The sequence below is a fragment of the Loxodonta africana genome, chromosome 8 (genome assembly GCF_030014295.1).
Source record: "Loxodonta africana isolate mLoxAfr1 chromosome 8, mLoxAfr1.hap2, whole genome shotgun sequence".
NCBI classification, from domain to species: domain Eukaryota; kingdom Metazoa; phylum Chordata; class Mammalia; order Proboscidea; family Elephantidae; genus Loxodonta; species Loxodonta africana.
The window spans coordinates 122,548,863-122,562,294 of NC_087349.1; the positions used below are offsets into that span (position 1 = coordinate 122,548,863).

The window sequence follows — 13,432 nt, forward strand, 5'->3', positions numbered from 1 at the left end:
TAGTGCATGGAATTCTATGTATACCTTGTGACTTTTGAGAAGCCTCCATTTTTTTTTTTATTTTTAATGTTATTTATGATTTTAAATTTGCCAGTTAGATGGATGAGGCGTTACTCTTTTTATATATTTATTTAGAACAACTAATTTAATACCTTTATTAATAGGTGAGGCTGTCTCCAAAGGAACCAAATCAAAAAGATGATGGAGTTTTTAAGGCTCCTGCACCACCACCCAAAGTGATAAAAACTGTGACCATACCTACTCAGCCCTACCAAGAAATAGTTACTGCACTGAAATGCAGAAAAGAAGACAAAGAAGTAAGCAGCCATGTTCAGTTTTCCTGCATGTGGATAGATTTTTGTGTGTGACATTTAGCCTTTTGATGTCTTGAACAAATGTCAGTACACTGATACTTATAGTTTTGAACCATGAGCTAAAAATTATCTTCTCCTACCACTACCAGTGTTTTAAAAAGATCTTTTGTTCTATCTAATGAACTATGTTATACACTTTTAAATAAAGTACAGCAAGCCCATGGACTTAAATATTCTGGTTCGTTGTTACAAAAGAGGTGGACTTTTTTTTTTGGCAGTTATATACTGTTGTTCAACATGTGAAGCACTTCAATGATGTGGTGGAATTTGGTGAAAATCAAGAGTTCACTGATGACATTGAGTACTTACTAAGTGGCTTAAAGAGCACTCAGCCTCTAAACACGCGTTGCCTTAGGTAAGATCTTGTTTTTATACTTGATAATTATGTGCATGCTGTATCTCATTAAATTTTTCCAACAGGGTGGGGTGTTGTCGAAGAAGTCAAACACTTGTGAATTTGTTGTCCTGGATATAGCTTATGACCAGTCATAATAAGTTAGAATTTGATCAGTATCCTTTAAAAAGACTAGATTCTACATGGAGTTGTTGTTGTTAGGTGCTAGTGAACAGATTTTTGACTCATAGTGATCCCATGTGACAGAATAAAACTGCCCCATAGGGTTTCCTAGGCTGTAATCTTTATGGAAGCAGATTGCTACTCTCCCACGAGCCACTGGGTAGGCTCTAACTGTTAGCCGGTTGCAGTGCTTAACCGTTGGTTAGCGGTGGAGTGCTCACCCATTGCACCACCAAGGCTTCTTTCGACATGGAATAGAGGAGGGCAACCTGGGTGATAGCCTTGTAGCATGATGTTGGCTTCAGTTTCCAGATACTTACTGTCATACCTTGGGCGTTGCCATTTGGAACTGGAATCTAGCCATCCATAATTTTTTCCTTTGACATATCAAATTATTAGTTGCCATCTAGATTTTGAGAGTTTTGTGGATAATCTTAAAAAAAAGGCCTAGTTTTATATTATGAAATCCTACTTATAAAAGTTTGTGCCTTAGTTAAATACAGTAGTTCTTTTGGTTATGCTGAGTAGTGTTTTGGCACAGTGAAAATTAGGAACGGTAAATTACAAGTTATTAAATAAAATATTCATTATGTGTTTTTAGTGGGAATAATGAATCAGTTTCTAATGTTTTATTCACCTGTACATTTAATTTTTATATATCAGAAGCATTATGAACATAGCTAAGACTTCTTGCTTGAGATACACCAAAGACGATCATGTGCTTATGCTTTTTAATACAGTATACACACTAGGCATCAGTGAATTTGTCGTAATTTGGCTTGCTCATGCTTTTTATATTGTGATCTGTATAGGCAGTGCTTTTGACACACCTTCCCCCTCCATGTGCTTGTTTTGGTATTGCACAAACTTAGGAACTAATACACTAACGATTTTGAGTCCTCCTAACCTAGTGTGTTTTCTTCTAGTGTTATTAGCTTGGCTACTAAATGTGCCATGCCCAGTTTTCGAATGCACCTGAGAGCACACGGGATGGTAGCAATGGTCTTTAAAACCTTGGATGATTCCCAGCACCATCAGGTATTTTTAAATTTCTGGGTTTTAGAAACATTTTTTAAAAAAATTTGAGTCTATTCGGCTGTTAGAGTGTCTTCATTGGTCACACGGTTGCATATATAAATATTTCCTGATTACAGGTCGGGTTGATTTTATTTGCTGGATATGTAGCACTTAATGCTAGAATGTTTTCCTTAGTAAAGTCACTTGAGATTATTTTCTTGGCTGCATTTTTCCCCTCTTAACTTGTAATTTATACTATTAAAACTTTATTCAGTTACCATAGGTGATATTTAATTCTGTGAGCATTGATTTTATCTAATCAGAAAATGCTGAGAAGAAACTTTTAATGTTCAGTATTAATAGCATGAAAAATAAGTGGTTTTGAAATGTAGCCCTAATTTAAAAAAGCATTTTGTCCGGATGTAGCTTTGTGGGAAACAATTACTGTATCAGAAGAAAAACGCTGATGCTGATAAGAAATAGGAACAGTTAGTTACAAAGACCCAAGTAACACTTGCTGCTATCTTTTTGGAGCTAGACAGAGTGTTTTAAGTTAAGTTTCTCTAGTAAATGTATGTGGATAATATATATTCAGTAATTGGATTATTGAATTTTCTTTTCCACTGGGTTTTGTTTTCTCTTTCTGTATTAGAAATCATAAGGTCTGCTTTCAATTCTGGAATTTCCAGTGCCTGTAGACCCTTTTCCTCAAATCAGCTTACAGTGTGTACAGTACTTTATGATTGGTTGGGGATATGGCAGATTCAACATACTGAATATTTATCGTGAGTCTGGGACATAGCCCCACTGTGAAAAGCAGTTCTTCATTTTTACGGACTCTGGCTCTTTCTCTTAAATGAAACAGAAGTAATAAAATTCAGGTTTAAATCTAGGGAGTTATATTTTTAACATTGTCAAATTCAGAAGAAGGTAATCCTCATTACTAATTATTATCCGTATGATAATTTTGAGATGGCTTTATTATATTTTTGTTCAAGGAAGTTATGTCCCAAATACAGATTAGGCGACACAGGATTAATCTAATACCAGGTCTTCTGAAATTGAAAGCAATCTGCGTAACCCAGAGTGGACATAGCTGTGTTACCAAGTCATAGCAGATACAGAATAATCAGTGAGGGGGAAGAGATGAGAACTAAGAACTCATTTGCTTTGTGATCTTGGGGGCATTGGATCACCCACCTGTACTGTGGCATCCTAATTGCCAAAAATAATTTGCTAAGTAAGCATTTAATCAGTCACCTAGTCTGAAATTTCAGTTTAAATCTTTAGATTGTTAATTATGTTTCTGCACATTGAGGTAAGTACAGAATATCTCAAACAGGGCCTATTTGTTCCACTATTGCTTACCTAAAGCATACCACTAGTATTTGTAGATTATTTAAAACAAACCAACCTGTTGTTGAGTTGATTCCAATTTATGGCAACTCCATGTGTTTACATAGTAGAACTCCTCCAAAGGGTTTTCTTGGTTGTAGTCTTTATAGAAGCAGTTCCCCAGGCCTTTACTTTTGAGGCGCTGCTGGATGAGTTCTAACTGAAAGCCTTTAGGTTAGTAGTTAGTAGCAAAAGGCTTCTGCCATGTAGGGACCTCACTTGTAGAACATAATACCTATAAAAGCAGAGTGTGGAAACCCTGGTAGTGTAGTGGTTTGGCTGCTAACCAAAGGGTCGGCAGTTCAAATCCACCAGGTGCTCCTTGGAAACTCTGTGGGGCAGTTCTACTCTGTCTTATAGGGTCGCTATGAGTTGGAATCGACTCGATGGCACTGGGTAACCACCTGATGGGAATGATTTTGAGAGCACATGGTTAATAGTTTAAAAAATATTACTTGGTTAAACCAAACTTGATTGGCTTACTTTAAAGAAATGAACCCAAATGTTTATTTCAGCATCCCAAGTTTATATACTGACTCAGCCTAGCTGTTTATTTTTCAGAAAAAAAGTATGCTAATTTTCTGGTGCAGATCTTAAAACACATTTACATTATTGATTTTAAACTGAAATTTGGCTGTGTCTACTATATCATAAAGAATAAGGTATGAGGTATATCATAATATCATTTTATGTATATATATCAAACAGTTTCTATAAACTCTTCATTTGCTACATAATGACCAAAGAAATACGTGATTTAGCTTTTCTTCCAGCTTTGGGGCATCATGTAGAGGAGGACCATAGAAAGGAAAATTTCAGGCAACAGTACTTTGTTCATTTATTTTATAAATGTATTTTATAGAAAATGTGTATATATATATATATATTTATAACTATATTTCCCTAGAATATTTTAGGGAGGGGCACTGAATACAACATTTTAAAGATTTTCAACATGGTCAGCAATACGACTTTTAGATAGTTGTTGCCATTAAACTGTTGACAGTGAACAGTATCAGAATGGTCTGATGTCTTGAAATGATCCCTAATTGCTTATATGAATTTTTCTTTTTTGGTTTATTTAAGAATCTGTCCCTTTGTACAGCTGCCCTCATGTATATATTGAGTAGAGATCGTTTGAACATGGATCTCGATAGAGCTAGTCTAGACCTAATGATTCGACTGTTGGAACTGGAACAAGATGCTTCATCATCTAAGCTGCTGAACGAAAAAGACATGAACAAAATTAAAGAAAAAATCCGAAGACTCTGTGAAACTGTCCACAACAAGCATCTTGATCTAGAAAACATAACGGTGGGTTCCTTTCTTCCATTATAAAATGAAAAATACTTCTCGGCAAGTTTTTGTTTATCACGGTTCTCCTAGCAGCTCTGTGACTTGGGCAAATCATTTAACCTTTCTCAGCCTTGATGTACAGTTCAGCAGATTCTTCTGAGGTTTAGTCCTGAGCTGAATTCCATTCCCTGTCTGAAATTCCTAAACTAGCTCTTCTGCATTTAGGTTTCTTGCCAGTAAACAGCTGTAAATTTTCTTTTGCATTTTGCCTAATCTTTCTCTCTCTCTTTTTTTTTTTTTTTAATATAAAAACTAAATTTAGGCCATTAGGAATTTGAATTCTTGTCCTCTGTGGGCTTCAGGAATAAAGGTTCAGAGGATTTGCAAGAGCCCCTTTTATTAAGCTGTGGCTTATTTCAGGGTGTCTCAGGGTGTCTGACTGAATGCCTTCAAGGCCCTGAGGAACTCAGAAGACTCAGATGGAAGGTCGCTAGGTGCTGCCTTCCCGAGATCAGCGCCTCTCATAATTGGAGCTGTGGCCGGCGTCTAGCCTTACGCTCCCTTTATTTGAGATGGCCATGCTGCTTTTGCTTGATTCCAGCTCTGCTTTCTTCACTTGTAGAATTGATAATATCTCCAGTGATCAATAGGCTATTATAAGGTAATTGGACTGTGGTTTTGAAAAAGATTGTTGTATAATCCTTGCTCTTCAGATATTTACATCAGCAGTATATAAACTTTTTTTCTATTGCCTTCTACTTATTTACGATTTAGGTGAAAGTTTACAGAACAAATTGGTTTCTCATTAAAGAGTTAATACACAAATTGTTTTGTGACAGTTGATTGCAAACCCTGTGATGTGTCAGCATTCTCCCCTTCTCCACCCCAGATTCCCTGTTTCCTATTGTCCGGTTTTCCTGCCTCTTCCTGCCTTCTTGTCTTGTTTTTGGGCTGGTGTGCCTGTTAGTCTCTGCCCATTTGTCTCGTATACATGGTTGAACTAATGCGTTCTATTTTCTACTGCAGCATTTGTCTCAGAAATTTATAGAATGCTTTGTGCTGCCAAGATACTGACTTAGGACTATTGCTGTATTTAATTAGGGTAGGGTTAGGGGATAGGGTTAGTGTTCGTTGGGGTTGGGGGACAAAGTTAACTTCAGCAAGCGAGATAACAGAATTGACATGAACTCAGTATGTCCTAACTGGTAAAATAGCTGTTACGCTCAGACAGTAGAGTTGCAAATGACCTTCGCACTTGACCATCACCAGATTATCTGTGTGCTGCCTTCAACAGTATGTTATTGATTGTATTTACTTTTAACGCTTCTAAAAAGTATACTAATTTTAATGTTATAAAAGAATAAAATTGAGCCTATAATGTTTATTTGCTGCACAACTTAATGATTATTCTCTAATTTATTTTTTCTCCCGTATTAAACATTTAGATTCTTTTCAGGCATTTGCTATTACATGACTTGATGATAAACTTGTACATTAAATTTATTAGGATGGAAAATACCAATAATAACTTCCTTAATACTTTGTTAAATAGTTTACTCATATGATTACAACCAGAACACAGTTGCCAATTTTAGAATGACTCTTTTTTTCCCTAACTTCAGCTATTCTTGAACGTTGTAGTTTTTTGAAAACTATACAATAGACATTGTCTTATAGGATGAATATACCCTATACATTAGTTTTTCATCTGTTTTGTTTTTGTTTTTCATCAGTTTCTTAACTTCTACCTTGAAATATAATAAGACTGCTGATGTGCTATGGAAAGATAATTTAAAATAATATTAAAATTATGGTATTTTCAGATATAATTCAAACGACTGAAAGCTAACAACTGCAGAGTAGTACTCTGATAAATGAATTAGCTACTCGTTTTCAAATAAAATGTTTGAGTAACAGCCTATTTTTAAATGCTAGCTTATAATATACTCAGCATAGCCTTAAATATTAAACAGTCTTGTACAGATAGAAACAGTATAGTTTCTTCTTCGTGTAAAAAGGCTTGCACGTTTTTATTGTATCAACATCAAATTGCTACCGCCCTTCTTACTAAACGAAGAATGTTTCGTTAGGCTTCAGCCTCCCTATGGTGACACATGAGCTGGTGGGTCTGAACTGATCTCATGACATAACTTTCAGCAACTTAGAATGAAAATTGGACAAAATTGAGTCTGTTTTTATAGTACTTGGATTCTGGTATTCTATCTGTGTCATGTTGGTCAACAACCTTGGGGTTTTTTATTTAAGAGTAAAGTCTTCAGAACTCCCCTAAATCTATAATGCTAAGATTTTCTCTAGTAAGATGTGTTTGAATTTCTCAACATAACATGCAGTTCCAAATAGACCAGCATGACTTAATGAAAATTTGCATCTTTTTAAGGGAAAGAGGACCAGGTCTTTTCAGTCTTTGCTGATTAAAACCTTTCTTTTCTTATGGTGAGGTTCCTTTATTACAACAGGAACCAGGTCACTCTATGTTAATCGTTGGCTTTGTGCTTTAAAAAAGCCAAACAATTAAATAAAGAGAGAGAAAAACTAACATCTGGTTGTAAATGTTATTACATAGTCAGGATCCCTGCTGGTGCAGTGGTTAAAGTGCTTGGTTGGCTAACCAAAAAAGGTTGGCAGTTCAAACCCACCAACCGCTCCACAGGAAAAAGATGTGGTAGTCTGCTTCTGTAAAGATTTACAGCCTTGGAACCCCTACTCTTCCTGTAGGGTTACTACGAGTCAGAATTGACTCGAAGGCAGTGGGTTTGGTTTTTTGGTTTTATTTACAAATTCTTATATGCTCCTTCTAGTGGTAGTCCTGAAACTTTGTTTCTATATAATTTTATAATGGCGGCCTCAAGCTACTCGTATCCAAGCTGCTAGCCCTTGGAGCATAACGTTTAAAACTCTGAAACTGCAACACTTTAAAGAACAGAGGATTTGAATTTAAAATAGATGAGAAAATCTACAAAACATTAATACATAAGACAGACAACCTTGCAGAAAAATAAGGAAATAATGAACAAGGAACTATTAGTAGAAGAGATATAATTAACTAATAAATATGTGGTAAATGCTTGTTTACTGTAGTCAGAAAAATCCACAACAGAACAAGAAGGTAGAAAATTTAAGTGATAACTTGTAAAATCAGTGAGGGGGCAGTGTGTGACCTCCTCTAAGCCTACAAGGGGAAGGATAACCAAGATCCACAGAGCAAAGCTAACTCCCATGAGGCAGAGGCCAGAGGAGCCTCCTGTCTGCCATCTCTACCAATTCTGACGTCAGCTGCCCCTCCCTCAGCACTCTCTCCTTGTCTCTACTAGGTTCAGGAATTCATTGCAGGGGCCACAGGGAACTCACAGACCACACTCACCATTACAGGGTTTACTAGGGAAGTAACAGAGTTGAGGCTTAGGAGCAGTCAGGACACAGTTCTTCCTTCAGGACAGCCTCTCCCCAGCTGTGCTCACAGGCATGCCTCTCTCTAGCCAAAGTTACCCTGCTTTCTCTCTGTGGGCTGGGAAGACCATGGTGCCAGCTCCCGCTGCTGGGTCTCCCGTCCGCTGCTAATCTCTCCTTCCTTGGTGGGCACTTGGCTCCTCCCCTCTGCTCTGGAACTGGCTCTCTTGTAAAACTGACCAATCCCCTTTTTAGGCCATAATTACCCTACCACACAATCACCTGCGTGGGTTACAAGACCATGGCTAGAAAGGCCACACACAAAAGTAATCAATCATACCACACTGTGCTTTTGAGGGGTTCAGGACAACTGGCACTAATATTTTTCCTGGGAGTGTTTACTGGTTACAGCCTTTGTGGGAAATTAATCCAGTATATCAATTTATGTTTGAAATATGTATATACTCTGACTCAACAATCCTACTTCTTGATTCTCTGTACTAAGAAATAACATACCTATGTATGATTTTGAACTGGCAGATGATAAACTGCTTTTAATAAGTTTTCTGTGAAAACAAGCCATGTGATTAAAAACATTTCAACTTAAACTGTTCTGATAAAATTAAAAATTAGTTTGAAGGCACTTGTGCAGTGAAAAACTGCAGCCAGCATGCAGTGAACTTTTGTAAAGAAACGCCAATCTCTAGAAATCTTGCCATGGAATTATTGTTAAAAGTCAATGTTCATTATTGGTGCTTCTGAATTTTAGACTGGGCATTTAGCTATGGAGACGTTACTATCCCTTACTTCTAAACGAGCAGGAGATTGGTTTAAAGAAGAACTACGGCTTCTGGGTGGCCTGGATCATATTGTAGATAAAGGTATGATATACACATGTATAACTTTTTAATGTATTATTTTAGCCAAGGAAAATACTCTATTTAAATACTTCAAAAAGTAATTGTATCAGTTTGAAAAACTCAGATCTCTTAGTAGCATCCTGCAAGTCTCTAACCTTTAAAGACAAGGCTGTTAAGACTTTGATATTGGGGGGTTGTGGAAATAAAATAATTATAAAGCAGAACCTCGTACATTTTAGTATTTCAGAGTATAAAACCTAGAGTAATGTTCAGAGAGGCTGCAGCTTACTCAGAGCACGTGAACAGACAGTAACTAGCTAAGGGGTCAGCGCTGAGGTAATGAGACGTACTACCTTATGCCCGTTTCTTTTTTCCTAGTAAAAGAATGTGTGGATCATCTAAGTAGAGATGAGGATGAAGAGAAATTAGTGGCCTCATTATGGGGAGCAGAGAGATGTTTACGAGTTTTGGAAAGTGTAAGTATTGACAGCTATTTGGGAGAATGATTTAATTTTAAATGTGATTGTGTGGGGCGGCTGCTATATGTTATATACCCCTAGAGAGTTACACTTTTGTTAATCCAAAATGAAATTGCAATGCTTTCTTTAAGCAACCAGTTATTAATAAACAAGTGAGCAGTTTCATATTTTAAGAATACATATATTTTATTTATATTATTACCCCAAAAGAAACCTTGCATGTCAGGTTTGTTTATATGTGCCAAACTTTATTGTTCTTTCTTTAATGTGAAATTTAAAAAAATACATTAACTTGTTTGAGGAAAAAAAGTTAAGTGCAGTCAGGGTTTTTATTATTACTTAATTAATAGCCATTTTCTTGATTTGACTGTTATTTGAGTCATTGTAATCACAGCTTACAATATTTGGCTTTAAAAAATGATACTTTTGAACTGCAGTGGTTTGAAATAAGTATACTTTGCTTTTTGGCTTTTATGAATGAATAAATGATTTAGGCCAGTTCAATAGCTAGTGGAAGTTACTCCCTTAGATGGCAAGGGCTGTTCCTTCTTCATTTTTGTATCTTCTGAAGCACCAGGCATAGTGCGTTGTATGTAAATGAGTGAGAGTTATGGATTACCATAAATAGATCAGGGAAGTAGTATTTACTGTTTTCAATTTTTTTACTTTTAGGTAACAGTGCATAATCCAGAGAATCAAAGCTACTTAATAGCATATAAAGATTCACAACTCATTGTTTCATCAGCTAAGTAAGTTTTTCTAAAGTTTCGTTTTCTTTACAGAGTGTATGCTTGGGCAGGTCACTTACTGGTTTAGAAGTTTTCAGATGTAGATGTGGAGTCATATTTGTTGTATTTATTCACCTGAGGTTGTGACAGTTAAATGAGTTAATATATGTTGATATATTACTATATGTGATATATGTATTATACGTAATACATACATTATATATAACATAGATATAAATAACATATAAATGAGTTAATATATGTCTTGCTGCAGCATTCTGGCTATGCTTCTTCCAAGACACATTTGTTTGTTTTTTGACAGTCCGTGGTATATTCATTATTCTTCACCAGCAGCATAATTCAAAGGCGTCAATTCTTTGGTCTTCCCTATTCGTTGTCACACTTAGTACCCTTAATACATGCATTCCAGTTGTTTATTACCATGTTTCACTCTCTTTTGCCAAAGAATATTCTTGGAAGTTAAATCTGTTTCTGATTTTAAAAATGTCTCTTTTATATATGTCATAATTCCTGAAAAGTGCCTTGTGAAAGGAGGTATTTAATGACAGTTTTCAGCTCTTTGTTTTGATTAGTGTAGATTCAGGTTAAATGGCTTGGAAGTGGATGTTTGTGAAAGCACACACATCTGGCTTTTTGAGCTCTTCGGTAGAACTCTGATAAATGCAGAAGTACATATTGAAAAGTCAAATAGATACATCCCCGCCACCCGCTTTCCATACCACGATTCAGCTCAGTACTACTAGAGGCAGTTATTAACGATAACGTTGTAGTTCTGACTAGCGCCCCAGACATCAGAAGAACAGATTTAAGGTTAGTCATGAAGTATACCTTCCTAACAAAAAGGTTATGAAATATTAAGGGACCTTGTAGAACCTCCTCAGTATGTTTAAAGACCAGCATGGAGTAGACTAAATGTGGTACAGTTTTCGTTATGGGTTTTGTATCATACGTATGTGTGTATAAAATACATGAAAAGTGAGCTGACAGAGTCAGTTTACCTAATCTCTTTCAGACTTTTTCAAAATATATTAATGGACTTGGTGATTTAAAAAGAGTCTTCAGAAATACTAGTCCCATTTAAGGATTAAATTTCCTTGTTATTTTGGGTAGCACCTTGAGAATCCTTGGATATAGTTGATACCCTTGTATGACTGCCAGGCGATGTGTCAGTTATGACTTCCTGTTAAAAATTTTGATTTGCTCTAATGTATTTGAAGTACTTAATACCTGTCTGTACAAGGTTATTATTACCCCAGTGCCATCGAGTCTATGTACCATTGATATAAATAATAATCCCTGCCTGCTAAGATCATGCAATCTAAATGGAAAACATTCAGTGAGATTCAGAAATGTTCAGTGTTAGCTCTGTTTGGGGACTGGTTGTGATGGGTCTGTTGTATAGAAGAGAGTGGTAACATGAGAAAGAATTCCTTGGGGAAAACAGAGCTGGTGGTAGAGGTAGGTAGTACCAGACATAAACGAAACTTTCGCCATGAGTTTGTAATTTACCTTTGCTTACAGAAATTTTTTAAATTCTTGAGTTTTTCCAAAATAAAATGAAATATAGCACCTAGTGTGATACTTGACATACTTCAGGTACATAACTGACTATTTTAATACAGTATGAATTCTGTTGTTGCTAGGTGCTGTCTAGTCGACTCCAACTCATGGTGACCCTGTGTACAACAGACCAAAACTCTGCCTGGTCCTGCCCCATCCTTACAGTCGCCATTATGCTTGAGCCCATTGTTGCAGCCCCTGTATAAGTCTAGACTAGGGAAAAAAGAAAACTAAGGTCTGACAACATTTATGACAGATTTAAAACATAAAGTCCCAAACAAATGGAAATTCTTAGTATAACTCATTCGTTAGCATAATAGTCTGCATTTCATTTTCTCTTAGAGCATTACAGCATTGTGAAGAGCTGATTCAGCAGTATAACCGTGCTGAAAACAGTATATGCCTACCTGACAGTAAGCCTCTGCCTCACCAGAATGTAACTAGCCATGTGGGCAAAGCAGTGGAAGACTGCATGCGGGCCATCATCGGGGTGTTGCTCAATTTAACTAACGATAATGGTAAGTAAGGTTTTATACAGTTTTTTCCTCAGTGATTGATTGTATATCGTATGTTAATTTTTGATGGAGTGATTTTTTTAATTGCTATACTGTAGTTCATGTGCTCTTTTATAGATTTAGCTGGTTTTTAACCACCAGTTTTTAGAACTGGCCTAGTAGCTTGGCTCAGAAAATACTGTAGAGGCAGCAGTGTATTTCAGTAAAGGAGTAACTGTTCATTTCTAGTTTTTCAATAAACATCTGACCATTTCAGTAAATCCTGGTTGTTCAGTGTCATAAGAAAGAAACAAGTGTTCTGTTTACCTTCTAATCTTTTAGAATGGGGCAGCACCAAAACAGGGGAACAGGATGGCTTGATTGGCACAGCAATGAACTGTGTGCTTCAGGTTCCAAAGTACCTACCTCAGGAGCAGAGATTTGATATTCGAGTGCTGGTGAGTTGAACTTGTTATTTCAGAAGTAAGTACTTTATCTAGTAAGATGATGAAAACGTCATCTTAGTTTTGGGTTCAAGAACCAGTGGTTGAATATATTGTCGGTTGTTTCCAAGATTTGCTCATGAATACATACCTCTTATACAAAAGAGAGCAATGAAGGGCCTTAAGTAAAAATAAAAAGTATGAGAACAAAAAGTGGTAACTAGAACTAAAGAAATCGTTCTTTCAGGAGACCATTGTTTTACATACTGGTTTTTAACCACTTCACAGATGGTAAAATGATTATTAGGTTTCTAGCTGCCAATAAAAAGTGTGTATATTGCATTCGTTTGATTTTAATTCTCATCTGTGAAATAGACATCTTTTCATTTTTGTAGGGCTTAGGTCTGCTGATTAATCTGGTGGAGTATAGTGCTCGGAATCGGCACTGTCTGGTCAACATGGAAACATCGTGTTCTTTTGATTCTTCCTTCTATAGTGAAGACGGAGGTGATAGTCTAAGGATAGCTGGGCAGGTTCATGCTGTTCAGGCGTTAGTGCAGGTAAGCGACAACTTCAAAACAAACTGACGTCTGCAGTTCGTTGCATTCGTCCAATTCCTTTATCAGTTCCACCTTTCTTCCTCTCTTTTCTTTTTTGTTAAGAACTCTTGCAACATGTCTTTGCTGGGGGAGGGAGGTCTTTTTAGATCTCACCAGTTCCTAAAAATTCACGGTTTCTGGGCTTAAATTTAATTTTTAACCGATAAAATTCTTAACCAGTGAAAACTGTGGTAAAGTTCCTCTGTAGACCAGGGAGAGGTACACTAGCTTAGATGCATCC

General features: G+C 36.4%; 1 protein-coding gene across 3 annotated transcripts in view; it reads left to right on the forward strand.

Annotated features, from left to right (window-relative positions):
• Positions 1-13,432, forward strand: part of WAPL (WAPL cohesin release factor) — a 93,586-nt gene that overhangs the window by 46,010 nt on the left and 34,144 nt on the right. For all 3 annotated transcript variants that reach the window (XM_010598255.3, XM_003418595.4, XM_023558568.2), the window contains exons 6-15: positions 165-317; positions 593-729; positions 1,818-1,929; positions 4,390-4,617; positions 8,777-8,888; positions 9,246-9,343; positions 10,019-10,095; positions 11,998-12,173; positions 12,492-12,607; positions 12,988-13,152. In XM_010598255.3, coding sequence (XP_010596557.1) covers positions 165-317; positions 593-729; positions 1,818-1,929; positions 4,390-4,617; positions 8,777-8,888; positions 9,246-9,343; positions 10,019-10,095; positions 11,998-12,173; positions 12,492-12,607; positions 12,988-13,152 — 1,374 coding nt within the window. The remainder of the gene's footprint in view (positions 1-164; positions 318-592; positions 730-1,817; positions 1,930-4,389; positions 4,618-8,776; positions 8,889-9,245; positions 9,344-10,018; positions 10,096-11,997; positions 12,174-12,491; positions 12,608-12,987; positions 13,153-13,432) is intronic.